The 27,194-nt window shown below is 40.1% G+C and overlaps 3 protein-coding genes across 5 annotated transcripts in view; 2 read left to right on the top strand and 1 right to left on the bottom strand.

Moving 5' to 3' along the window:
• Window positions 1-1,028: 1,028 nt before the first annotated feature.
• LOC140374368 (C-C chemokine receptor type 8-like) lies at window positions 1,029-6,909 on the top strand. Its single transcript, XM_072461246.1, has 3 exons — window positions 1,029-1,109; window positions 5,158-5,232; window positions 5,721-6,909. The coding sequence occupies exons 1-3, from the start codon at window positions 1,087-1,089 to the stop codon at window positions 6,826-6,828; spliced, it is 1,206 nt and encodes a 401-aa protein (XP_072317347.1). The 5' UTR covers window positions 1,029-1,086; the 3' UTR covers window positions 6,829-6,909.
• LOC140374371 (C-C chemokine receptor type 3-like) lies at window positions 2,504-3,517 on the top strand. Its single transcript, XM_072461247.1, has one exon. It carries the CDS (start codon window positions 2,639-2,641, stop codon window positions 3,515-3,517), a length of 879 nt encoding a protein of 292 aa, XP_072317348.1. The 5' UTR covers window positions 2,504-2,638.
• Window positions 6,910-10,900: 3,991 nt separating the features above from the next.
• The window catches only part of triob (trio Rho guanine nucleotide exchange factor b), a 77,031-nt gene continuing 60,737 nt past the window's right edge, over window positions 10,901-27,194 (bottom strand). For 2 of the 3 annotated variants that reach the window (XM_072460856.1, XM_072460857.1), the window contains 23 exons: window positions 22,940-23,226; window positions 22,517-22,687; window positions 21,469-21,564; window positions 20,070-20,218; window positions 19,925-19,991; window positions 19,742-19,845; window positions 19,581-19,650; window positions 19,406-19,495; window positions 19,188-19,331; window positions 19,008-19,085; window positions 18,707-18,898; window positions 18,443-18,620; window positions 17,364-18,178; window positions 16,518-16,768; window positions 16,304-16,433; window positions 16,196-16,223; window positions 15,950-16,112; window positions 15,743-15,864; window positions 15,574-15,643; window positions 15,286-15,486; window positions 15,071-15,209; window positions 13,448-13,634; window positions 10,901-13,202 (listed from right to left, as the gene is read on the bottom strand). In XM_072460856.1, the coding sequence (XP_072316957.1) occupies window positions 12,805-13,202; window positions 13,448-13,634; window positions 15,071-15,209; window positions 15,286-15,486; window positions 15,574-15,643; window positions 15,743-15,864; window positions 15,950-16,112; window positions 16,196-16,223; window positions 16,304-16,433; window positions 16,518-16,768; window positions 17,364-18,178; window positions 18,443-18,620; window positions 18,707-18,898; window positions 19,008-19,085; window positions 19,188-19,331; window positions 19,406-19,495; window positions 19,581-19,650; window positions 19,742-19,845; window positions 19,925-19,991; window positions 20,070-20,218; window positions 21,469-21,564; window positions 22,517-22,687; window positions 22,940-23,226 (4,130 nt within the window). In that variant the 3' untranslated portion in view covers window positions 10,901-12,804. Of the gene's footprint in view, window positions 13,203-13,447; window positions 13,635-15,070; window positions 15,210-15,285; window positions 15,487-15,573; window positions 15,644-15,742; window positions 15,865-15,949; window positions 16,113-16,195; window positions 16,224-16,303; window positions 16,434-16,517; window positions 16,769-17,363; window positions 18,179-18,442; window positions 18,621-18,706; window positions 18,899-19,007; window positions 19,086-19,187; window positions 19,332-19,405; window positions 19,496-19,580; window positions 19,651-19,741; window positions 19,846-19,924; window positions 19,992-20,069; window positions 20,219-21,468; window positions 21,565-22,516; window positions 22,688-22,939; window positions 23,227-27,194 lie in introns of those variants that run through there. The other variant, XM_072460858.1, reaches the window with a different exon arrangement.

Raw genomic sequence — 27,194 nt, forward strand, 5'->3', positions numbered from 1 at the left:
CACATGTACAATAAGAGCTTTTTTCCCCTCAAATTTTCTCACTAATTTTGTGAAGTCTGAAGCTTAAATTATGTGCTCAAATACCGTTATGTATTCCTCTGGTTTTAGAAAAGTGTAACTACATGAAAAAGTAACAGTACCGGAATACAGTTACTCTAAATTAGTATTTTGATCAGTCTTCAGTTACTTCCCAACGCTGTTCACAACAAAACAGGTTTTAAAAGACAGACGTCATGAGATGTGGTCGAAATGCAAATGAATAAAACCACCTTGTGTATGAATATATAACCAAAAAACCTTTTTAAAGGATTTTTTGGCCGGTAGGCTTTATTAGACAGCTGTTGGATGTATCTATTTCAAAAATTGTAACACTGTTAAGTAGAATTTATGTTTTTTGAGCCTTTTTTGCATGTTGTTTCTCGCCCATAATTAACAATACAATCACAGTGCTTTTAAATGTACCTTCCTACTTTATTGAAATGTTAGACGTTGAAAATGTTGTTGTACAAATTGTTTGCAGACATTATCATGTTAGCAGCATGCACCTGCAGTTTAGACCTGTGTATTTGAGGTTAGATAGAAACTAGTAGACAGTGGTTTAGATGCTTTATATGGTACTTTCTAGTCTCAAAGGAAATGAGTTGGTTGGTTTGATTCTACAGAGCAATAAGTACAAGCCCACCCTCATTGAGAAGCTTATGTTTCCCCTCATCTCCAAAGAGCAATACAGAGAACCTTCAATCTTCCCTTTGCAAGATGAACACAACCAGTCGCAGGTAAACATTTTTCACTATACGGTTATTTTAAACACAGAAATAGAAAGATAATCAATACACAGCATTTGATTTGTATTCTACCGACCTGGTACAAGTAACTAAGTACTAACAGTATTATTATGTGAACTAAACACATTTATTCCAGAGTTTACAGTGTACTGTGTGTAATATATTATTGTTCAAAGATGTATTCACTTGGGTGGGTTTTTATTTTCCTCCCTCATTCCTGAGTATGTGAATCATCATTCTGTTTTTCAGAGAGTGGAGTGTGGCGACATCCAGCCCTGCTTTAACAGCATTGACTATTTTGATGAGGGAAAATCTCACAACAAGGTACGTTTCCAGGTACATATACTCAGTGTTGTGCCTGAACGCGTTCATTGAACGAAAGTTCATGAACGCGTTCATAATTTTGGTGAACGTGAACTGAACGTACTGTATTACTGCTGAAGAACGAAACTGTGAATGCGTTCATTCTGGTGTCTGTGAACGGCAAAATTCGTTCTTTTTATTTTCGTTCAATAAAGTGTCAGATTTCAAGAGACTTCCAGGCGAAAAACACACCGTTAAGTTGCCCCAAAAAGAGCCTATGTCTGGCAAGTGTGAGAGCTCCAGTTGTAGAGGCGAGAGATCGCGGAGAGAGATTTCGCGTGTCGCACCGCGCATGCGCATAAAAAGCAGACAGCAACGTGACGTCATCAGAGCAGCAGGAGTCGCCCTGCTACGACCAGTTACAGGAGTTTCATGATGAGGTGGGTGAGGATGGGAACAATCTTACATTTCTGTGCAAACTTTGCCCAGCAAGTTTTCCCTCATGTTTTTGAGAATATACAGTGGGATTGAAAGCTGCAACTGCTGCTAGTACTACTACTACTACTACTACTACTACTACTACTACTACTGCTACTACTACTACTACTACTACTACTACTACTACTACAACTACTACTACAACTACTACTACTACTACTACTAGTGTGGGCTGAATGGACAGCAACAAGTGGGGGAAGTCTGTCCCTTCAGTGTGAATGTAAATCCTGGGGAAGGATTCAAAATTGGATATGAAGATGAAATCTGACACATATTTTCAGCATTAAACTAATAAAATAATTGCTGCCTGTGGTTGTATTTGGGCTGTGGAAATAATTTAGAACAATTATTGTATAATATTGATACAATATTTGTTTAATTATGAACTATGAACTGAACTAGTTCATGTAGAAAGTGAACTTTCCCAACACTGCATATACTATAAAATATGTTTATGATGTCCTACCTAATAGTGACATGTCAGATACATACAATACCAAGGATAAAATACTTTACCCTGAAATACATTAGATTTTGTCCAATGCCTTAGACATAAAAAGGGTGCATTGGAGGGAAAAAACAGTGACTAAGTAGCATCAGTGTGATTGGCTTTCTCTTGAAGGAGCGCTTCAGAATTTAGGCAGCAACTTTGAAACCTGTTGTCAGTTCTATAAGTTTGCAGAAAGATTACAGCTGACAATAAGATTTTACAATCAGAAGTCTTAGTATCTTCTAGTGTCAAGATTTGTCAAAATCCCTTTGCTGGTATTTGTTTCAGTTTAAAATGTTTTATCATAATAGCATCACTCAAATATCCCAAGGCAACAGACCCTAAATATTCATAATAGGTTTATCTCTTCTACAGAATTCCCGAAGCATCTGCTGTTAGTGAAATTGATGACTACTATGAATCTGACGAGTTTAAACCCTGTGTATATGAGCGCCATGGAGCCTACTTCCTGCCCATCCTCTACACTTTATTCTTTGTGCTTGGCATTTTGGGAAACTCCTTGGTCCTTTGGGTGATCACGTGTGGAGTGCGTCTTCGGAACATGACTGATGTTTGTCTCGTAAACTTGGCTGTCTCGGACCTCCTCCTGGTGTGCACCTTGCCCTTTCTGGCTCACCATGCCAGGGACCAATGGATATTTGGAGATGCAATGTGCAAACTGGTGCTTGGAGTCTATCACATTGTATTATATTGTGGCATCTTCTTCATTTGCCTAATGAGCATTGACCGGTACTTGGCTATTGTCCATGCCATTTACGCAATGAGGGCAAGGACGCGCTCCTTTGGCATGATTGCAGCTGCGGTCATATGGATTGCAGGATTGTGCGCATCTTTTCCGGATGTTATATTTCTTCAACAAAAACTCGAGAAAGATAAAATGGTGTGCTTCCCTTTTAGCTCTGAAAATGATAAAAATGAGAAAAGTCACTTCTGGAGAGTCTTTGGTATTTTCAAAATGAATATTTTAGGGTTATTTGTGCCATTGCTAATTATGGGATTCTGTTATTCACAAATTTTACTGAGGTTAATCTCAAGTCAGACCTCAAAGAAACAAGCAATCCGTTTGGTTCTCATTGTAGTAGCTGTGTTCTTCTGTTGCTGGGTCCCCTTTAACGTTGTGACTTTCTTCAAAGCATTGGAGTTGTTGGGTTTCTATACAGAATGTGACAGCAGTAAAGTCATTACTCTTGCTTTGCAGATTACAGAGGCAGTTTCCTATTCTCACAGCTGTCTCAACCCCATCTTGTATGTCTTTGTGGGGGAAAAGTTTAGGAAACATTTGATAAGGTTAATCAACAGATCTCCCTGTAGTTTGTGCAGGTTTATCAAGGTTCTTCTTCCTCGAGACAGAGGCAGTGGGTCGGTGTACTCGGTGTACTCTCAGACCACCAGCCTGGATGAGAGGAGCACTGCTGTATAGAGGATGTGACTGTGGTTTAGATGGCTTGTTACAAAATGTAGATTTTTTAGGAACCAAAGATGTGTGTAATAAAAGCAACAGTGTCACATATGAATAAAAATTGGTTCCATTTCTTATTAAACATGTTTAGCATTTTTGTTATAATATAATTGAATCAACATTGAACACATTCATATGAAGAACTGCTGCTGGTGACGCAGTCTGAGCTCTTGTCTCATAGTAAGAAGGTCAAGGGTTAGCAAGAGTTGGCATGTTTAGCATGTTAGCATGTCTCAGTGGGACTTTCCTGGTTAAATAAAGGTCAATAACAAGTCATTATAGGACAATTTGGTGAAGTAAAAGCTCAGTAATGAACCATTTTGACCACTATGAAATGATCAGTGGATCGATGCCTGTTGTGTGGCAGTCACATCTCTGGGAGTCTGCCCCAGGGTAACTTTGGAACAGAAGTGGCACACCATCTCCAGTGAGAGAGTCCAGCTCCCCCTCATGTCAAAACATCTCAGTTGCTTCAGAAAGTAGAGGTGGTTCTGGCCCATTCTGAAGACAGCGTCCACATTCTTGCCCCAGTCCAGTTTACTGTCCAAGTAGTACATCCACAAGTACTTGTACTCCTCCACTATGTCCACACTGAAACCCTGGATGGAAAAGGTGGTGTTGGCAGATTTGGTCTTCCTCAGGTCTACCACATGTTCATTTTTGTCAGCTGAAGCTGCTTCCTCTTGCTCCAGGTGACAAAGTTGTCTACCATAGTCTTGCACTCCTGCACTCGCTCTCGCCATCACTGCTGCTGCATCCCACCACTGCAGAGTTATCGGAGAGCTTCTGAAGATGGCAGGACTCGGTGAAGTACAGTTAAAGTCTGTGGCGTGGAGGGCGAAGAGGAAAGGGGAGCTCTGTAGCTGCACATACTCAGAACATACATACACATACATACACAGCAGTATTTTTAAATGTAATGATCCCCTTTCTACAAATCTTAGATTTTTTTGAAAACTATCCTATCTTCTGTCTATTTTATATGCTAACGGTATACTTCTGAAATGCTTGGCAGAAAGGTCACTCTCATTACAGTTGTCTGCTCAGTATCTGATGTGTGATATAAGTGTCTGCAGACATCATGCTGCATGCACCTGCACTTTGGACCGGTATTTTTGAGGTTAGGTCGATACTGTTCATGTGGACTGTGGTTTATACTTACATCGGAGGCTCCGCGTGTCAAAGGAAATGAAAACCCATATAATACAGAGCAAAATGTACAAGCCCACCTTCAAGTTGCAACCTCTTTTATGTTTCCCCTAATCTCCAAAGAGCAATACAAAGAACCTTCCCTTTGCAAGATGAACACAACCACTCACAGGTAAAAATGATGCGCTATATGGTTAATTTATACACAGAAATATACACACTGGCAGTGATCAGACAATAGAAAGATCATCGTTACACAGCATTTGGTTTGTATTCTACCGACCTGGCACAAGTAGGGCCTAACAGTATTATTATGTGAACTAAACACATTTATTCCAGAGTTTATAGTGTACTGTGTGAAATCTATTATTGTTCAAAGATGTATTCAATTGGGTGGGTTTTTATTTTCCTCCCTCATTCCTGAGTATGTGAATCATCATTCTGTTTTTCAGAGAGTGGAGTGTGGCGACATCCAGCCCTGCTTTAACAGCATTGACTATTTTGATGAGGGAAAATCTCACAACAAGGTATGTTTTCATGATTTTGTACAATATGTTTATGATGTCCTACCTCCCTCTTTATCATACGTTACTTCTGTCAGATATGTGCAATGAATAGGAGGAAATATCTCACTATGAAATATATGGTATTTAGTCAAATGTTGTCCTATAGATAACTGGGGTGCAGGGAAAGAGCAATAAATGTAAAAACAAAGAAACCCAAGGACAGGACATGATTGGCTTTCTCTCAAGGTAGGACTTATGAAACATTAAGAGCTACTTTGAAATCTAAATAGTTCAGTTTTGTCTGCTTAAGAAACGTATTCTTTAGAAAATAAATAGATATTAAATTTAGTATTGATATAAAGCTGAGTCCAACAAAAACCCCTGGCCGGCAAGTCTGTTTGTTTCAGTAAAATGTACTTGTAGACTTTGTAGAATATAATAAACAGAATTAACTGTCCGAAGACATGCTACAGACCCTACATATTCATAATGTTTGTTCTCTTCTACAGCGTCCCAGATGCAGACATTGATAGTGAACTTGATTATAATGTCAGTGACTACACATACATTGACTACAATGAGTATGACATGGACCAGTTTAAACCCTGTGTATATGAGCACCATGGAGCCTACTTCCTGCCCATCCTCTACACTTTATTCTTTGTGCTTGGCATTTTGGGAAACTCCTTGGTCCTTTGGGTGATCACGTGTGGAGTGCGTCTTCGGAACATGACTGATGTTTGTCTCGTAAACTTGGCTGTCTCGGACCTCCTCCTGGTGTGCACCTTGCCCTTTCTGGCTCACCATGCCAGGGACCAATGGATATTTGGAGATGCAATGTGCAAACTGGTGCTTGGAGTCTATCACATTGTATTATATTGTGGCATCTTCTTCATTTGCCTAATGAGCATTGACCGGTACTTGGCTATTGTCCATGCCATTTACGCAATGAGGGCAAGGACGCGCTCCTTTGGCATGATTGCAGCTGCGGTCATATGGATTGCAGGATTGTGCGCATCTTTTCCGGATGTTATATTTCTTCAACAAAAACTTGTGAAAGGTAAAATAGTGTGCTTCCCTTTTAACCCTGAGTATGATAAAAATGAGAAAAATGAGAAAAGTCACTTCTGGAGAGTCTTTGGTATTTTCAAAATGAATATTTTAGGGTTATTTGTGCCATTGCTAATTATGGGATTCTGTTATTCACAAATTTTACTGAGGTTAATCTCAAGTCAGACCTCAAAGAAACAAGCAATCCGTTTGGTTCTCATTGTAGTAGCTGTGTTCTTCTGTTGCTGGGTCCCCTTTAACGTTGTGACTTTCTTCAAAGCATTGGAGTTGTTGGGTTTCTATACAGAATGTGACAGCAGTAAAGTCATTACTCTTGCTTTGCAGATTACAGAGGCAGTTTCCTATTCTCACAGCTGTCTCAACCCCATCTTGTATGTCTTTGTGGGGGAAAAGTTTAGGAAACATTTGATAAGGTTAATCAACAGATCTCCCTGTAGTTTGTGCAGGTTTATCAAGGTTCTTCTTCCTCGAGACAGAGGCAGTGGGTCGGTGTACTCGGTGTACTCTCAGACCACCAGCCTGGATGAGAGGAGCACTGCTGTATAGAGGATGTGACTGTGGTTTAGATGGCTTGTTACAAAATGTAGGTTAAGTGTTGAGAAATGCGTGTGGTAAAAACAAACAAACTAAAAGGTGTGTAGTTAAAGTGATAATAAAAATGATGTTCATAACAATTTTATATTAAATTTGGCTCCAATACTTAAGTTACAAGCAATGCACAGGCATGGTTAAATAAAGATGTAATTTGTACTCTGCTAGGCTATTTTGTGCCGCGGCTCCTGAAATGGATTAGGGTTAAGGTTAGGGTTAGGGTTAGGGTTAGGGTTAGGGTTAGGGTTAGGGTTAGGGTTAGGGTTAGGGTTAAGGTTAAGGTTAAGGTTAAGGTTAGGGTTAAGGTTAAGGTTAGGGTTAGGGTTAGGGTTAGGGTTAGGGTTAAGGTTAGGGTTAAGGTTAAGGTTAGGGTTAGGGTTAGGGTTAGGGTTAGGGTTAGGGTTAAGGTTAAGGTTAAGGTTAAGGTTAGGGTTAGGGTTAGGGTTAGGGTTAGGGTTAAGGTTAAGGTTAAGGTTAAGGTTAAGGTTAGGGTTAGGGTTAGGGTTAGGGTTAGGGTTAGGGTTAGGGTTAAGGTTAAGGTTAAGGTTAAGGTTAAGGTTAAGGTTAGGGTTAGGTTAAGGTTAAGGTTAAGGTTAGGGTTAGGTTAAGGTTAAGGTTAAGGTTAGGGTTAGGGTTAAGGTTAAGGTTAAGGTTAGGGTTAGGGTTAGGGTTAGCCATGAGGCTATATGGCCGTGCCGCGGCTCCTGAAACCGCTGGGCTATTTGACCGCGCCGCGGCTCTGTAGCCACGGCCTTTTTTTTTTCTTTTTTTTTTTTAAATGGTAACTACATGCATGAAGAAAAATTATTTGTTGGGTCATCCCCTGAAAAAAAGAAGAAATAAAAATAAAATCAAGCTTCGGAACAACTATTTTAATGTACTTGCTTGTTTCTATAGGGTGTGCATCTGCCCGTTTGTGTGTCTGTTGTCTGTACCTAGATGATTGATGTGTCTGTGTGTTATAATGTAAATAGTGTATATAGATATGCATATAGATCGTTTTTTTATTCCCTGTTTTAGGCTGAATGTAACAGCTGTCATGGGACTATAGATGAAAAATATCCTGTAAATTCTGGCATATTTACAGAAATGTTTATTAATATGCACTGTCCTGTTCTGCCTGATGGTCGAGTGGTTAAGTACATGTATGCCAGACTCCAAGTGCAGTTTGAATCCTGATTTACTGCATGTCTTCCTCTCTCTCATTCTCCATTTCACCCTGTCCTCTCCTGTCTAATAAAGCCTAAAGGCAACAAAAACTGAAATAAAATAAAATAATAACTGCACTGTCCTGGAAATAAATACATTACATAATTACATAATGTGTTGAGCATCTTTGTAATGTTTCGTTTCTTATGTGACTAACATGGCTCATGGTTAAAACTAAAGAGGCTAAAACTGAGGTGAATTCTTGGTGAGGCTACGTCACGACCGATTGTGGTTATCACACCAATAGCACCCACTTCTAAAAGGGAAGTGCACATTAAAGGACTTAACCTTTCTTTGTTCATCAGTACACAACATCAAATTTTGTCATTTAAAGGCAATACTAATCTCTGATAATCTTTTGACAACAATATTGGTCTCACAACAACTCAAACTGGAATTTTATGAACACAATTCACACACACACACACACGCACACGCACGCACACGCACGCGCACGCGCACACCATGAGAGTATATTAATTAAAGCTTTTGCAAAACATAGTAAATTACATTTCTTCAATATATTGCAGTGGTGGTAGCGGATTTTTTTTTTTTAATCCATAATCTTTATTGCTTGATAGTAAAGTGCACCAATGTGCTTTGTGGGATTATGAACTATGGGAAAAGATCATACCATGCATGTGGAGAAGGGCCACCTAGTTTGGGATTTTTGGGTAATTACTGATTCATTTTGAACAGTTTTGGAGATGTTTGTTAGTTTGACAAATTGTAGTTGGGGGTGTAAAACCAACCCTAGATAATTTAATTCTGTTACAGGATCATGATTTTAATTTAAGTTGATTTGAAAACATGGTTTGGCCTTTTAAGCCTTTTAGCGTTTGACTTGCATATCATCGCTGTGGCTATGGAATATTCTGTTTCCCGATTCATACAAAGTAGAGTTATTATATCCTGTATAAGATTTTTTTCTACCACAAGGATCTTTTTATTTCTTTTTTAATCCATCCACTATTGGTGCTGTTTGTGGCTTTGTGTGTGTGTGTGTGTTTAATAGACTCAAATACAGCTGAGTCTATAAAACTTTAAAGATACAAAGGGAAATACATCACTAAAAAATAAAATTAAAACACCACACCACATTAAATCTAAAAAATATAGCTGCTGCACTCTAGAGCCCCCTTGTGGATGAGGGCCCTTTGCATGTGCTGCCTGTAGCTACAATGACTTTATGAACTTATAGAGGGGCATTTGAAAAGACTGTACCACTTTTGCTCCCATAACTTCATTTTTGCAGGCTGCACAGATGTGACAAACTGTGTTTTCAATCTGCTACTTTTACAAAGAAAATCAGATGAATCCCACATTCGATGTAATGTAGGCGTATAACCAATGATTGTCACAGTCAAGCTCATCTCCTGTCTGCTGGTATCTTTCCACTCTACCTGTTAGCCACGCCTCCTCAACAGACCCACTCCCTACACCTGTCTCTGCTGCGCTCTACCTGTATAAACTGTTAAAGTCTCCTGTGATAAATAAAGGTCATTTCTGACTGATATTGGGTCCTCACCACATATGACAATGCAAAGGTTAAAGTGGTCATACCATGGGTTTCAGAGTGATGAAAAGTTGCCCTAGCAATTAAAATTCAACAGGAAGTTGAAAACCATGAAAAGGATCCTAGCTGAGTAAAATGTGTCTGCAGATAGTTTGCAAATAGACTTGTGAGCAAAACCAAAAAGCAGATCTCTGCAATTGGTTATGAATAAATTTACAGCAGAGTAAACACACGTAAACTTTTTGGCAAAAATATGACTTTTTCTTTTAACTTTTTTTTGTGACCCATTCACGCCAAACTAATTCACAATAGTTCTAATGGTACGGCAATTTCATTTTTTACAGTAAGGTCACCCGGATTGGCCAGGCCTGGGGTGGGTGGGTGTAAGTGGCTGTGCAGAGAGATTTGGGCGGCAGTCGATGGAAGGGGCCTCGACGTATATCGCTTACCTGACCAGCCAGTCCCTTCTATAATCAAATAAAGTCTGTCAAAACATGTTGGGACTGGCTGGTCAGGCCAGTATATCACAAGTCTGGGCTCCACTTGTGTCTTTGTGTTTTCGCCACATCTGGATCCTCTTCCTCATTAAACTAATTTCTTTGTGAATATAAGTCTGATTGTAATAAAACACACAGCGTTTTGAAGCTTGAAATATAGAAAACACAACGAACAGGGACGTTGTCTTCTTTGTGTATCAGTGTCAAAACGATAGCGTTTCCTGCTAGAGTGCCCCCCGGTGGCCGTTAGCCAGTAAAATAAATTAGACGCATCGTTGTCCATCCATCCATCCATTTTCTACCGCTTGGTCCCTTTTGGGGTCGCGGGTGACTGGAGCCTATCCCAGTGACTTCGGGCCTTAGGCGGGGTACACCCTGGACAGTGGCCAACTTGTCGCAGGGCCAACACAGAGACATAGACATTACAGACAGTTCACGCTCACATTCATTCACTAGGGCCAATTTAGAGTCACCAATTTTTACCTAACACATGCATGTCTTTGGACGGTGGGAGGAGCTGGAGAACCCGGAGAGAACCCACAGTAACACGGGGAGAACATGCAGACTCCACCCAGAGAGATCATGTGATGTTGGTCTGGTCCGGGAATCGAACGATGATTGATCTCCTTCTTGGGAGGCAAGAGCGCTATCCGCCTTTGCCACCGCACCGTTGTAATTTAAAAAAAATGTTCTCTCTTCTCTTTCGCTCTGTTCTTAACGCCACAACAACAACAACAACAACTGCAGAATATGTGTTTACATTATTCTATTTTGTGTCAATACAAAGTGTAAGACTCAGTAAAGCTGTTGTTGCTCATTGTACATTTAATGGCAAAGTAACAGGACAAAATAAAATATGTACAACACATAGTAACATTTAAACACAATCTGCTGTACAGCGAAATATACATGCAAAATTAAACATAAGTAATCAGAATAGGACATTCAAATTGACATTGCTGCAGCCTGGTACAATGTGTATTTAAAATAGGACATACAGTAGTTATGAGGATAGCTCAGCCTCTCTATACATCTTTACATCGGGACAAGACCAGGTTTCTCCAAGGCATTTTATTACTTCACCATTTTCATTATTGTGAAATTCGATTGACATAACAGGAGACCCACATTTACATAATAAATAAAATATTAGAGACAGGACGAGACAAAACAACACTTAAGATGTTATTGAGAAATTAAATCAAAATGAACTTCAGAATGAATAGTTAGATCACTCCTTCAAACTAGAGTCAATCCACTGGCACTTAAAAATAAAAACATCCTTTAAAGATTTGAAAAGAACTGTGGTTTTTGTATTATGCATTGTTCAGAGTTTTAAGCTGATTGGGCAAGAAAACATGTGTGACAGACTTATGGCTTACGTCTGTCCAATGTCTTCTCCTTACAGTTTGATATAAGAATTCTATGCAACATACACCGGCAATTTGCAAACGCCAAACAAACTCACACAGCAAACCACTTTGTGCACAGCTTTGTAACAAATAAGTGGAACAGTTCTCATAATTAACATCACACAAATTATTAATTACAAGAAGAACAAATAAAAACCAGACTGAATCTATGTAAACACGTACATCTGGGTTTAGTGTGCTTTTAAATTAAAAGGAAAAATCAACTTTGGTATTGTTACATAGAATATAACAACGAAAGCATAAGTGCCTATATTTTATAGTAATGCAGTTATTCCATGTAAAACAACGCCGGTATCAGATTTTAATACTGAACTTAATAGAGTTAACACAATACAGACATCTATCGCGGTACCGGTATGTACATGCCTTTTAATACAACTACAACACAAGTGTTCATAAATAGTTGCATAAATGTTAAAGCTGCAACATTGCACATGAGAATTAATGCAAAATACAACTATATTTTTTGTTTGTTCAAAGTGAACAGCATGAATTCACTAATGTTCACTAGCTTTTGTTTGACAAATCCTTTAAGATGAAAGACAGTACTTTATATACAAATAAGGCGGATGCGAGTAAAAATCTGCAAAAGCAGATGCCCAACAGCTTTAACAATTCTCATAGTTCAACTTAACTAAAATCATAATGTTTTATAATAAAAAGGGCCATAATATTAAGCAAACTATTGCACTGAATGAGAATACAATGCGTCTATGGAAACATGGTTTTGGTCTTCGTCTTGTTCCAGTGGACTGCTAATGGCCACTGATCTTAGCTTCCTATTCAACAACCCACTTTAACTTTCCAAAAGGTATGAATAAAGACAGTTCTGTTTTCTTACTGTACACCATTACATTTACAAAAGGTAATCTCTTGTTACAAAAAAGAAAAACAATTATGAACTGAAAGCAGCCTGAATAACTCTTAATTTACATTTGTCTAGATTCGGTTTAACACTGTCACAAAACACGATGTTGCTCGTGCTGGCTTTGTTGAGAAAGCTTCTCCCTGCAAAGTCAAAACTATGAAATCTCAGATTCCAACAGTTTGTGCCGGCATATTGACAGCATATGCCTAAATGTTCAAAGGGTGAGGAGAAGAGACATGTAAGGTTTTCTCAGCAGAGGTCAGTCAGCAGCAGCAGGACTTCAGAGGCAAGAAAAGGAGGACATCATGGAAGTGATGATGAACTTTCCTCAATATTAGATTCAGCTCAACTGAATCCTATTTACATTTCCAGAAAAATAGCAATGGCTACATGTATCTTCATCTATAATTACATGTGATTCAGCAGGCGGCTATGCAGAAAGGACTTAATAGAAGCTATAGGCCGAACATCATTCTGGTGTTTCCGTCTCTCGATGAATGAGATGAGCCTGGATGTGTCCAATGGCGCACTGTGGTGGTTCTGTGGAAGGGCTTGGTGGTGGTAGTCTCCATTTATTAGTCCGCGAGACTGGAGCCAGGGGTCCTGTAGGCACAGACCAGCGGAGGGGCGACGGTCCGGTTCACCCTGGAGCAGGAGACACACAAAGTCCTTGGCGGCCATGCTCACGCCCTGGAAGTAGTCCTCGGGAAAACTGAAGTCGAGGCGACAGATGTTCAGGCAAGTCTCCTCCAAACTTTCATCCAGGAAAGGAGAGGCACCGCTCAGTAACACATAAGTCACCACCCCTGGGAAGCATTTGACCAAAACATCAGCATCACTAAGTCCAATGGGGCATAACTTTAAAAACAGTTAATATCAATATAAATAGTTATCATTTTAGATGTTATGACAATCTGAATTTTTTTTTAATTTTCATCAATTTAAATTGATAACTACATTATCAAGCATCAGCTTTTAGAACAATGCCTTTCTTAGATTTTAATGATATAAGATATACAATATAACCATGGCAAGTTTCTGAGCAAGATACCTAAGCTCCAGAGATCGGACGACAGTGAGACAGGCTGACCCAGGACGACCTCGGGAGCAGAAAATTCAGGGTTTCCCAAAAGATGGTGGATGTGAGAGGAAGATTGGCTCAGGTGAACAGCGTCGCCAAAGTCTGTCAGCTTGACCACAGGCTGAGAGGAGGCATGCTCCACCAGGATGTTTTCAGGCTACGAGAACAATGTAAAATACAGATTAAAAAAGTAAACTTCAGATAATTCATATGGATGCATCAAACTTAAACATGCACTATGTAACCACCACGTCTGTCACCATGGAGAGATTATTGCTTTGCCATGTTGTTTGGCTCCAGTCAATTGAAGCCAAAGGCAGCTAGTGTTTTTTGTCATTGAAATTACAATACACAAATTAATATACACTGAATCCAGAGAACTCAAACCAAAAAAACAAAGAAAAAGAAACCACAAAAAGGAAAAAATAAATAACAACAAACAAATAATGTTAAATTAAGGCTTTTCATTTGAGACGTTTGTGTCAATAACTGAAAGCAGCATTTAAACATATTTTTTCTCAAGGACTATTCAGATAATTACGGTTTGTGCAATTACTGTTGTGATTCATGTGCAATTACTGTGAAATTCATGTGCAATCTATGTGCCGTCGTGACACATATTCATGTGCAATTACTGTCGTGATCACATGCAATGGTATTTATGTATTTATTTGTCTATGGGAGTTTTTGTTTATAGGAGATCTTCTACTGAAAGTGTTTTTCAGACTTCCTATAAGTGATCTGTTCTTCTGTATCTACCTCTGTATCTACCTGCGTTGCACCAATGAAATTTCCCCATGTGGGACAATAAAGGAATGTCTTATCTTATCTTATCTTATAAGTTTTCAACTTCATCCCACTCCTTTTTGAACAATGTCGTTTTTCTTTTTGCTGCAGTGTTCAAAAATAAATTAACTAAAGTAAAGTAACTAAAAAAAAAGGAGAAAATCCTTTTAGTCCATTTGCATTTGTGAATATGAAAGAACAAGGAGAAAAGGTAAGTTTTGATTTGTTGATTGTACAGCCAAATATGATGTTGTTTGCAGGAGAACTATTTCTAGATATTTTGTAAAAGATTGTTGACAGGCGCTTAGCAACAAGCCGGGCTAGCTGTCCGTCAAAGCTGTTGCTAACGTGAGGTGGGGTGGACCTCTGATTTGATTATATTAATGCTTATATTGTATCTTGATTTACAAAGGCAATGGCAAAATGAAAATACAAGGGTTGCATTGAGCAAAAAAACAAACAATTTAACACCAGAGCTGAAGAAGCCAATTCACATCCAGGTCACTTTACAGTCACTTTACAGTCTATCTAGGTATGGCATTTCTGATGATGATGAATAAAACATGTTTGTAATTCAATAATGTTTAATGCATACTGTGTAACATTCTGTGCAAAGCAATAAAATCACCATGGAGATAAGCAGGTGGCAGACCATCCACCAGAAAAGTGTGCATTATGAGGCATGTGTATTGTTATTATTACAAAAGATGTTGTAATAATAACATGTAATGTATATGAGAGAAACCGATGAGACGGTTATAAAGCTGTGTGTATTGTTAAACATGTTTGACGATTTTCTTTTACTACCTTTATATCCAGGTGTGCGATTCTCCAGCTGTGCAGGTAATGTAGAGCCTCAAGAATGTCTCTAAGATAAAGAGCCACTTTTTCCTCTGTTAGGTTGCCCCAGCTCACTATGTAGTCGAGGAATCGTCCCTGATCAGCCCTGAAACACCAATAACATCAGGTGACTTTTCAATTCTCCGAAATAGAGGACATTTTGGTTTAGGTTTCAAACATACATCTCGAGCACCAGTACGTAGCTGTTGGCGGTCTCGTACATATCTAGCAGGCGGACCAGGTTGGGGTGGTCCACAGTCTGCAGTAGTCGGACTTCCTGTTGCACTTGTTCTCTGTGCTGAAGCTTTTTGTTCACATGTTTAGCTGCAACCGTCCGTTTACTGCCCCTCTGGTCACACCGCTTGGTCACCGAGAACCGACCCCTGTCATGCAAAACAAAAGAGCCACATGAGCTGAACGTTGTGATAGTATTTGTTCTGTTAATACATGTAACTAAGTAAAACGCATACCTTCCCAGTTCAGTTATCTCTGTGTAATAAAGCTCAAAGTTTCCTTTCCAGCTGCTGTCTTCATAAATCCCTAAAAATGTAATGGCCATGATTTACTTTTAACTAATCCGTGCAAGTTAAAATAAAATTAGAAAGTAGTAGTAGAAGAAATATGTGTCCACACCCTCACCTGTAACTTTGAGGTTAGCTGAAGATGAGCCAGAGCCTGCTACATTGGTGGCCACACAGGTGTAAACACCACTGTCTTCCACTGTCACCCCCAGGATGCGAAGAGTGGCTTCACCTGTCTCGCTGTGAAATTCAAGGTAGAATAACATTTGAAACTTGTATGTATAATAGAGTACTAAAGTTAACAAAGGGTTTTAATACACCTTACCTGTATGTGATGCTATAGTGTCCATTATTACTAAGGATGTCGTTTTCTGGTCCGCGCCACGTGACCGAAGCCCTGGGTCGACCACAGACTTTACACCTCAGAGTAACATTGTCGCTACTTTCACATGACACATCGCTGACAGGGACCAGGAACTCTGGCGAGGCTGGAGACAAAATACAAGTTCAGCATCAAACACTGGGTCTAATCCACGTCTCAAAGAACACTTTTTGGGTGAAAAAGACCTACCATCATAAATGAAGTTGGGATTTAAGAGCTGAAACAGAGAAAATAAAGAAATGTTGTGATTTTGTTTGTTTCTCATATTTTCCTATTTGCACGAGTGTTAAGCATTACCTTGACAGAGACTTTATTGGCCAGGCTGTCTTGAGACTTGCGATAGCCATTTTCCAGCTTCCTACCGTCCTTATCTTTTTTCTCTGATTTTCGGCGGATGCGAAGTGCTGTATGCCATGATAATGATTTTCTACCAGAAGGACAAACAATCAAGATTGAGATATGCAATAACACTTTTGTATATTTCTCAGACTAGGATTTAACTTATGCTTACCGGATGGTTCCTTCAGTGAGTTCAGGTGTGGTGGAGGAGGAGGTGTGTCCCAGGACATAGCCAGGTATCCAGCCCTCTGCAGCAGGGCTCTGCTCATTGGCCGCTCGGTAAACCAGGAACATGTTTTGTTGGTTACTGGCTAAAATCTGGACCACCTCGCCCTGCGCCACACTGATCTCATCCTCCTTCACTGCCACATAGTCCTGGGTCACCAACATGGTGGACACACTGCTGCTGCTACTGCTTTCACTCTGTCCAGGAAACAGATGATCAGATCAGTAAAGCTAAACCAGGTAACATGTATATTTATGAACAGAGAAAGGAAGTGCTGGCTTTGGCACCAATCAAATGCTACATTTGATCGACAGTTTTGCACAAAAACACTCAAAACTTCAATCATGCAGTTCAAGAAAATGTTTAAAAGTCAATGTGAGACGTTTGTTCAATCAAATTAGAAAGCAAATGGTGCCAACAATGAAAAGTAGTTAAAATGCAGGAGCAGAAAATGTACATTAAGAAAAAGTCAATTTCCCAAGACATTACATGAGACAACAAATAAGATTGTTGCAATTGTTTGAAGAAAATGTTGCCTAAAGATATTATGTGCATTTACAATGTCAATGAGTTTAACTGTAGACAGCAGACACTACAGTAGCTCTTGTCTAGACTGTTAGTACATCCAGGAAGATCCATCACTTTCACAAACAGTTAGTCCACAAATATGTTAAATTTCAGCAGAAATAGTGGCTCAAGCCAGCAGTGAAGTTACTCTGTGTCCACCAGTGGAACAGTGAAGGCGGAGTTAGTTTCTAGTTCGTTTTGCCCCACTTGGGTCGGAGGTCTTACCCCGTTACTCTGGGTGGACTGTATGGACTGCTCACTGGTGGAGGAGCAGGTACTCATCCGATCTATGTCTTTACTGTGAGTGGAGTGGCGATGATGAGGGGGTGTGCTGTGGCAGCCTCTGTCTCCCTCTCCTGGGAACGAGAAGGAAGCTGGACGTCCTGCTGGAGAAGGGGACACTACTGGAGGGACAACAGCCCAGAACGGGTTGCCTTTATGGGCAGGGCTTGCTGGTGAGTCCTTCCCTCCCATGGACTGAGACATCATAGGGGCTACAGTTCCCACCCGAGGGCTTTTGAGGGACAAGTTCAAAGGTGCAATTGCTCTTTGAGGCTTAGCAGCAGGTTTTGGTGCGTCCTCGTCACCGTGTCCTTGAAAAAGTCCTGCATCGGTGCTTCCAGACACTCTGTTGCTGTTATTACTGTTGGCTCCACAGACATCAATTGTCTCCATTTTTTGACCTTCCGCTTTTGATACTTCTCCATTAGTCTCTATAAAAGGGTTAGAGGGGAGGCTCTGAGGTGGGCTGTTGGACCACATACCTGCTGATCTGTCGGGCCCCTCGGAGCCCGGATGGTGGTGGTGGTGTACGGGCTGGGGCAGGCGCGACGAGGGCTGTGGGATGCGAGAGGGTCGAGTACGAGGGCCACAGAGAGAGTTTCCTCCAGTTACTCCCGAGCCACCTCCGCCGCCGCCCCCGCCCATGTTGGATGTGTTGTTGGGACTGCTGCCTCCTGCGTGACCCCCACTGCTACTGCTGGGTGGGCCGCTTGAACCACCCACGTGATTCCTCTGGTACTCTATAGGAGAGGTCAGAGCTGTGGGAGCAGAGAACATTCAGCATCGACTACCATTGCACAAGTACATAATAAAGACATAAAAATATGAAACAAGTGCAAGTTATTCTTAAATCAGCCCCTCTCTTAGTATGCAAACCTAAAGTATTGTTTCTTTTGCACACCTCATTCTACCCAAATAATAAAACAATAAAGTTACACCACACCATTACATTATCTACATGTTATCCATATTTCTATGCTTGCGTTAGTCTATGTGTGTATAAGGTTATATTATGTTCTTACCGTTGAGGAAATTGCGCTGGTTTTCTAGGATCTGGCTGACTTGGTGCACCCAGACCTGACTGACTCCAGGGCTAGTTGAGTGGATCATGAACCTCTCAATGCTGTTACTGGAAGATCTGGAAGTCAGTGTGAACTTACAGGGGTCGTCCGTGTTTTCCTCTAGACCCAAACAGCTCACCTAAAGCGAGTAATGGGAGGAGACATCATGAAATCTCATTAACAACAAACGTATTTGTGTGGGTTAGTAACTTCCTGGGCACAGACCTTGATGCTGTTCTTGAAGAGGTAGCCAGGAGATGAGAAGCCTTTCTTTTTGTCTAGGGGTTCACTAAAGATAACAATCTGCTCAAACAGAAAGACTCTCCTCTCCTTCATTCTCGATAACAGTCCTCCATCTTGGTCTGAAACCATGAAAGTGTCCTGGAGGAGCAATCTGCCTTGTGCAACTATTTTACCCTAAAAAACAAAACAATTCCAGCCTTGTAAAACCAATGTCAGCTCAATACTTAGTTACATCAATAACTATCTAAGAACATGTATTGTATGTGCCAAAAGAAAGTCTCACTTCAAAGCCTTGAAGACGGCCAACATTCATCATGTCATTGCAGCGCTTGGGGACAACACACATGACCTCCACAGCTTTCTAAAAACAGAAAGTCAAATAGACATTATGATTACAATTTATGATGTGCAGCTAGAGGAAAACAAAACTAGACTAGATGATAGACGCAATATGTTTAATTACCTCTAACTCTGTTGTGTCTACAGCAGCCTTCTTTGAAACCTTCAGAATATCCTTCAGTATGAGCTGGTACTTCATGATGCGCTGTACTGGTTTGATAAGCAAGTCAGTGAGCTGTAATCTGTGGCCCAGTCGCTGTTTGAGGTCCTATTTATTAAAGAAAGATTAGAGATGAAAAAGACACAGATGCCTCTGGAAAATATAAATGAGCAAAGACTTACTTCAAAATAAGTGTCAATGTATTCAGACACAATGTGCTCGGATTTAGGCTTGTTCTGGCAGTATACAATGTACATGTGTAATCTCCTCTCCTGCGGCAAAAGAAACAATACATTGCATTTAGATGAGAATGACGCTTAATACATAAAACTGAAAAGCAAAACAAGGCAAGCCAACCTGTTTGACAAATAATTGTGCCAATCGGTCAGGTTCCTCGAGACACTTTTCCACCTCTCCCAGGAAAAAACTACAGAAAAAAACATTATTGCTTGATTAGAAATACTTGAAATAATAAGAATTGGTATATAGTTAAAAAAAAAGAAAAATCTGCAACATACTCTTTGTGCCAATCATATATTTGATGAATGTTTCCAAACACAATTTTATCTTTTCCTTTCATGTCGTCCGGGACGCCCTCCTCTTTCATGCGGCTCATGTAGCCCTGAAATGAGAAATAATGTATTCACTAATGGACGCACTGCTTTTCAAACATTATCATCGTAATTTGGTTTGTGTTTTACCTCCACCACTGATCCCAGGTCCCTGACGTAGTCTCGCTCAGTCTCCACCAGCTCCAGAAGCACATAACTACGTGAAAGAATGAAGAAACATCAGCTTGGTGCAAATGCATGAATAATGCCATTTTGAAAGCAAGGTGGAACTGACTGTCTCCGTTTGAGGAAGCCAGACTTGCGTTCCTCAACTTCATCGATGGGTGAAGAAGAGGACAGGAGCGAGTTGTCAGAGGGATTAAATGATGGAGAACTGCTGTCCCCCTGCTCCACAGACAACGAGCTGGGACGATCCTCCAGGGACTGAATAATATCACACGTGAAAGGAAAAGAAAGTTATGAAAGAACATCTACTGAATTAAAACGGTGTCATTTTAATTACATTGACATTCAGTTCATACAACTTGATCAGTTTTTTGTTATTTTGCTCTTAGATACACAACGTTGGTCGTTAGAAAAATAAATTGAACTGAACAAAAAAGTGCATTATGAAGAAAACGTATTCTTATTATTATTAAACAAAAACAGTAATGTAGTGTATTCTCTTCTTTGCCGTGAAGAAATCTACAATGAGCGTTACATTGGTGAAACCACACAACCGCTGCACAAAATACTAGGTGTTAATACCTAAAGCACTCAAATTTGCATTTACAAATAGTCTGTGCACATTAATATAAAAGCCTCAGATCACACATTTCGAGAGGTAACATTTTTAAGCAGGGAGAAGAGATTTTTTAAATAGGGAGAAAGAAAACACTTCTTTGAATAGGAATGCTGGTCACAGATACAATCACCCCTTAGTAAGTATACAATATCTACATAAAACCTTGGAAGAAATGAAACAATTCAAATGCTAATGCAGTACTTGACAGCGCTGAGGAAGTGAGAGCCTCAATTGGTAATAATGACCCAAGTTGTGAGAGTGAAGCAAGTTTCAGTTATAAAGCCTCCCTTTGAGCAGGACTAGTTGAGCTCAGCAGAGTTTATAGTTTAGCTGCTCAAACCATTTCCATCACATTCAAAAATTTGAAACCTTTTCTAGCATGATTACAAATAACTGCATTAAGTCATCTGCCTCCATCAGTTAATTATGATGATGGCGTTGAAAAGCAAATATTTATATGTTCAATTAACATACAAAAATATAAAAAAAATATGTGGACAAATGTAATACATAATAAATAGTCAATAACATACGGCAGATGGGTAAACACTGAACGAAGGGCAGTTAGTTGTGAGACCAACATTGTCACTGCAGATCACCGCTACATCAGCCAGTTGTCTTTGAGCTGCCATTGTGCACTGCTATTGCCAATATGTTTATCTTAAAAGTGAGATAATCTGACATTTACTGAGGCCAAGAGACAGGTTTGTGGCAGCTTTGAGTGCAGTGTACAGAGGACAGCTGGCAGTGTGACTCAGAGACTTAGCTGATGACTAGTTTACCCATGAGACGCCGCTCTCTCACAACAACACAAGTGACAATTGACTTTTGTACGAAATCTGCCACTTTCTCTTGTACTTGTGAGCGGTGTACACAATTCAAGTCTCACCATCTTGCTCTTGACAAGTTCCTCGATGGCACTGACCAGTTCAGCGGCACTGGGTGTTTCTGAGCTGCTGGGTCGACCAGACAAGCGAGATGCAGTCTAGAGAAGAAGAATAAGATGTCATATAAAGGTAACTATACTAAGGAGGAGTAAATCAAACATGTCTGAGTTGGTAGTGTCACAAAAGCAAAGATGTCATTCATAAAAGCACTCAAGGCTCACCATTTGGAGTGTGGGCATCAATTTTCCCAAAATGAGGACGTGTGCATGGTTATCTCCCTAATAAAAGGGTTATTTAAGGGCCAATAACAGATTCCCAGGAAAGAAGAGGTTGTAGGGTATGATTAGGTTAGAGACAATGCTTGTGATCCTTCAACACAAGCTTTATATATAGTGTATAAACTGTGCTGCTTGATACTCCATTGAAGAGGAAGACTGAATGGAAACACCCCATTCAGTCTAATGAACCCGGAGCTACAGCAGAAACATGAATGGAGTATTCACTGGAGCAACAGGCAAGTCATTACACTCAAGAGGATGACATTTAGTTAGTGAACGTGAGGAGGGAAAACGTAAATTAAATGTAAAATTAAATGTGAAGGAGCTGCTTAAGTGTTTTCATATGGAGAGATAGGGAAACTGGGAGAGAAGAGAGGCAGAACAGAAATCAACGTAATGCTAAAAGTAGGAACATGCCACATTTAAGAAGAAAGAAGAAAAGAGAAACGTAATTAGAAAAATGGTCTGGTCTGTATTTTACCAAGTTCAAGTAAAAAAAACAACAAAACAGCAAATAGAATTAAAAAAAAAATATATATATATACATTAACAATTTCAAAATCCTTGACTGAAAACTAAACGTTATTGGCCAGTTTAGGTGTTCAATATATAAATACATTGATCATATTATTCATCTGCTTCTACAAGAAACTGTTTGAAGGACTGTAGAAAAGAAATGTGACTTCTACATGCGTGTAGTAGTATAGTACATGTATATCAGTCAATATTGTTTGCCCTGTTGATTTGTTGTTTTTTGTCAGTTGTGCCTCACCTTGTCATCCTGTGAGTCTGGCTGCAGAAGGCTGTGCTGCTGGATGGCCATTGGAGGAGGAAGAGGAACAGCGTCTGCTCCTTCATCTCCCTCCTCTTCTCCACAGCTCTGCATGCCCGAGGACGAAGACTTGGACAGGGTGCCGCTGCTCAGGCCTTCGCTGCGCATACGCTGGAAAGACAGACGGCAAGCGTTGGTGTCACATAGAACAAAGTTTATCTAAATATGCCACTTTGCACAGTTCATGTTAGCTAATACTAATGCTTGGTGATGAAGTAAGGTTTGCTTTTGAAAATGTGCTATAAAGAATATAATAGTGTACATAAGATTAGGTCTGGCTCCCACGGGTCCATCTCCAGAGCAAGAGCTAGGCTTAGCTAAAGGATTATTCCTATTGTGCATGGTTCATTACAAAATTCCAACCTCCTCAAGGGTCTCGTCCTGTGGAGTGGCTGCGCTGTCGTCTGAATCCTTCTGCGATCCTGGGATGGTGTCCATGTTCTTTCTGGCTCCCTCACGGTTCTTCTTGTGTTTGTGAGCGAGCTTCTTAACATGCCCATCTGCTTTACCAGAGCTGAGCCTCCGCACTGGACTGGTCAGCCATTTTCTGAGGGTATTCCCCGGACGCTTTGGACCAGGAGAACTGTGTGGACCCAGGGTGTGACTGGAGCCAGGCTGAAGGGCGTCGTTATTGGATACTGACAGGGTATCTGGAAAGAAAAGAGAACCGGGTTTGTATTGTTTTTAATTGAGAGTGGCGGGCAAAATAGTATGGGAGAAAATGTTTGCGTCATACGGTAAATATGGAAAAATAGACCTTTTCACAAATAACAATAATGTAAGTATGAAAATTAAATATACCTCTCATCTCAGAGTGTGACAGATAACGTGAAAATCAAACTATAGATGCACACAGTTTACCCACCATAAACAAGATACCATTTAATAACTTTCAATAAAACAAGGATTATAAGAGAAAAGCCAGAAGATATGATATGCATGTTGTTTTACTGTCCTCCCCCTCAAAGAGATCCTTTGGGAATCAGTAGGAGGAAGGCTCTGGTTTGATTTAAGATGGAGAAGTATGAAAACAATAGAAAGACAATGGGCATTTATAAGATGAACAGATAAACAAGTGTTGCTCACTCAATTCCAGCAGTAAAACCAAAAGTTTATTGGGTCAAAAATGCTTTCATTAGTCACAACTGGGGTTAGAACGAGATCATGTGCTGCAAGATCTCAATATATATCAAAACGCCACAAGAATATTATCCCTGACATTATGATATTTCTTTTTTTGAGACCTAATAAGAAATGTTATATCAGAAAGCTGAATAAGTGCAATATTCATGATAATATACAAGATATAAACTTCAATTACATACATATATGAACAAAATAATCTGTATTTATTTATGTCTTGTAGGGTGGCTGTGTAACATAACACCAGCTTTGAGACCACACTACCAGCCGAGCGTGGGAAAGACATTTACACTGGCACAAGTCAAAGTTCAAGAAGGTTAACAGCAATAAAAAAAAAAACTAGTGCAATGATATTTGCACTAGCTTCATAACCATCTAAGCAAAAAGCAGTTTGTAATATTGTGTTTTACCCTGGTTAAACAAAACTACTGCAGAATTTGCCTTTTAGATAAATCAATACAGTGTCATCACAGTGAAGCAGCTGCTACAGATTAAACCATGTGAGAGTTGTCAACATGTGTGTTTGTGAATACGTTTTCAAGCAGTCGGCTGTGCATGTGCTCCTCACAAATGTGTTGTGCGTGTGAATGTTGTGTCAGCCTCTGGGAGACTTATTTTTACTGGACCTCGCTGATACAAAGCATGTGTTTTCATTCTGCACTGGTCGGTGGAAAGCCATAGTTTCTCCTGAGGGCATTTTAAACTTGGGAGAGAAGATGGTTGGAATCACATCATCGTCACCTGATTCATAACTGTGCCAATCTTTATTTTATCTTAATCCATGTTTTTCCCCCATGACCCATAGAACTTGATCCATGAGGCCCATTTAAAGACAATTTGGAATGTGGAGGGCTGGGCTGTCATGTGCCACAACAGTCTGATGAGCAAGAGTTTGCATTCACCCATGTTGTTTAGTTAAGATTTTACAAGAGCTGAAAGATCTACCTGCCTTCTCCCTTTCTCTGTTTAATGAAACACAGTCCCAACTACTCCTTACTAAACTACTCTGGAATGTTTCAGTCATGCTGCAAGCATGATTCTTTTTTTTTTTAAGTGTTACAACCTCACATGTTAACTGTTCATTTCTGCACTGAACATACGATTGCAAGTGAAAGAAATAGAGTTCATTTAAACCACCATTATAGGCAATAAATAACACATCTCTTCAGTATATTTTTCATCTATAAATTACACTGCGTGTTTTACAAGGATGAGTCATTCTGACTTACTCAAGCAGTTAGCCACATTGCTGAGCTTGTTTAGACCTAGAAAGGCCGCTCTAACATGGGTATATATGGGCTGTACATGGGGTCAGCAGCCTTGACACACTTTCACCTCACTGAAAAATAACCCTAAAGACACACACGGACACACATAGACCGTAACCTCTGACCTTTATCCCTGCAGGCACTTCATTGTGAAGACGCTACAACAGCTGGGGAGCAGTGCATGGCAAAGGTGTTTGCAGTGCAGAAAATGTATTTCCATTTGGAATAGACAAATTGATGATTGAAAAAAAAACAAACATATATATTTTGACTGATACTAAGGTACAGTATATTATACAATTACATGCAGTAGTATCTTCAGTTTGTGACTAACCCCATCTAACAACTTACAACTAATGTGGTGGGCATAAGCTAAAGGTTTAATCTCATGTCTAGACTTTTAATAAAACTCTCCTCTTTATAAGTGTTTCTAGTAAAATTTCTGAAAAGAATCAACGTGACCAAATTAAGTCACTGAACCCACTTCCCTAAAACCAGCGATACTAATTTACATGCCAAAGACCATAATTTATTCAGTGTCTATTCATGCCACTGTGTTGAACATGCAAGATTTACAACTCAATTTGCAGCCTGCATCTCAGAATAGGAGGGAAAATGAGGCGGGGCGGCGGCACAACTGGAGTGATCCCAAAAGTCCAGGGCGCTGCACAGAGGCATGCCTGACATTCCAAAGGTGTCACCAGGGGAGCATCTTTCGTGTGGTCTTATCTCGGCCCGGAGGAGTGGTACAAATACAGACACAAACATAACTTTGGAAAGCGCTATAACTGGTGGAGAATATATTGAGTGTGGGAAAGCTCTGGGGTATGCTGATTTGTAATGCAGACTTTCAAAAGAGGACTTAAAAGGCGTGGGGAACAGACCACCCGCTACTTTTTCACTATAGAATTACAAAATCATGTTTCGTATACGGATTTACGCAATCCATGACCCATATATACAGTAAAGATCAATTGTAAGCCAGATTTACCAGCGTAATCTTGTCACTATTATTCAGAACGCAGCAGATGACAGCACAATCTGAATATTACAATAATACGAGGACATAATCCACAGCTGATTACTATTGTCTAATATTAGTACATAGAACAATGGGACCCTGTATGTGTATCGTAAAACTCATGTCATGTCAATGCTTACAATCATTTTCAGGCAGCAGTTTTACAAGAAAGCAGCATGTTGAGACAAATGTGCGAGCACCTACCTAAGTCCAACAGCCAGAACTTGCAGTTGTCAGAGTGTCCTGCCTGAGAAGTACTCATTGGACAAAATGGGTTTAAAGACACCAGTGATTCAATTCCACGAGCCATGTTATTTACATTCCAGAATTCAGGGAAACGGGTAATAACGTAGCATATCCTTCGAGCATCTCCATAGGAAAAACAGACCCTCAAAATATAATTCCAATTTGAGGAAGTCCAGAGAAAAAGCTGTGAAACAGGACGTGTCTGTTGTGTGTTTTGGAGTGCTGCTCCTCTCTCCCTGCCTCCTGAGTGAGCTCCTGCATGTGTGGATACTGGGCAAGCCTCCACCGCGCCTCTCTCTTCGCAGCAAAGAGGGGGACGTCTGGAAACATGCAGCCCATGTACCGTATTACACTTTGTAGAGGCACCCACTCGGTTTGTGTGGGCGGTGCATATTATACAGGCATTGGGATGCACACAACTTGCTCTACAGAAGGCTTGCCATGCATAATATCGACAGGGTTATGCAATTTTGACAGACGCTTCCAATCAAGTATGTACTGGGGAAAATGTTAGTGGACATTTGAATTTCATAATAGTCATTTGCTGCATTGAGAACATTTGTGTATAGTTCTGAGCAGATTAGTGCGGTGGATGCACAAAGAGTCTCCTGTTTGGATGTGACTGTGGTGTCTCTAAAAGAAAGTCTTTTGACAGTGGTTCTTCCTGTGAGGACACACTCCTGCACAATGATGAAGTCTTGTACTAATCGACATATCTATTTAACAGCTGCTCCTATTTGTTTATGACCTAGGACAGCCGGCTAAACTTGTTTTCATGAGCATGTGGGGGATTTCTTGCCTTTTTATTGCATGTGAACGCGACAGATATCACAAAAACAGTTTAATTAATAGTTCAATTATACTTTATTCATTTCTCACCCACTAAATAGGGTATAATACAAATGTGTCTGCTTTCACTTTGAGAAACCTGCCAGTCACT

Source organism: Eucyclogobius newberryi, unplaced genomic scaffold (assembly GCF_026437365.1).
Source record: "Eucyclogobius newberryi isolate DKJ021-1_F unplaced genomic scaffold, fEucNew1.0.hap1 SCAF_3, whole genome shotgun sequence".
In the NCBI taxonomy this organism is placed as follows: Eukaryota; Metazoa; Chordata; class Actinopteri; order Gobiiformes; family Gobiidae; genus Eucyclogobius; species Eucyclogobius newberryi.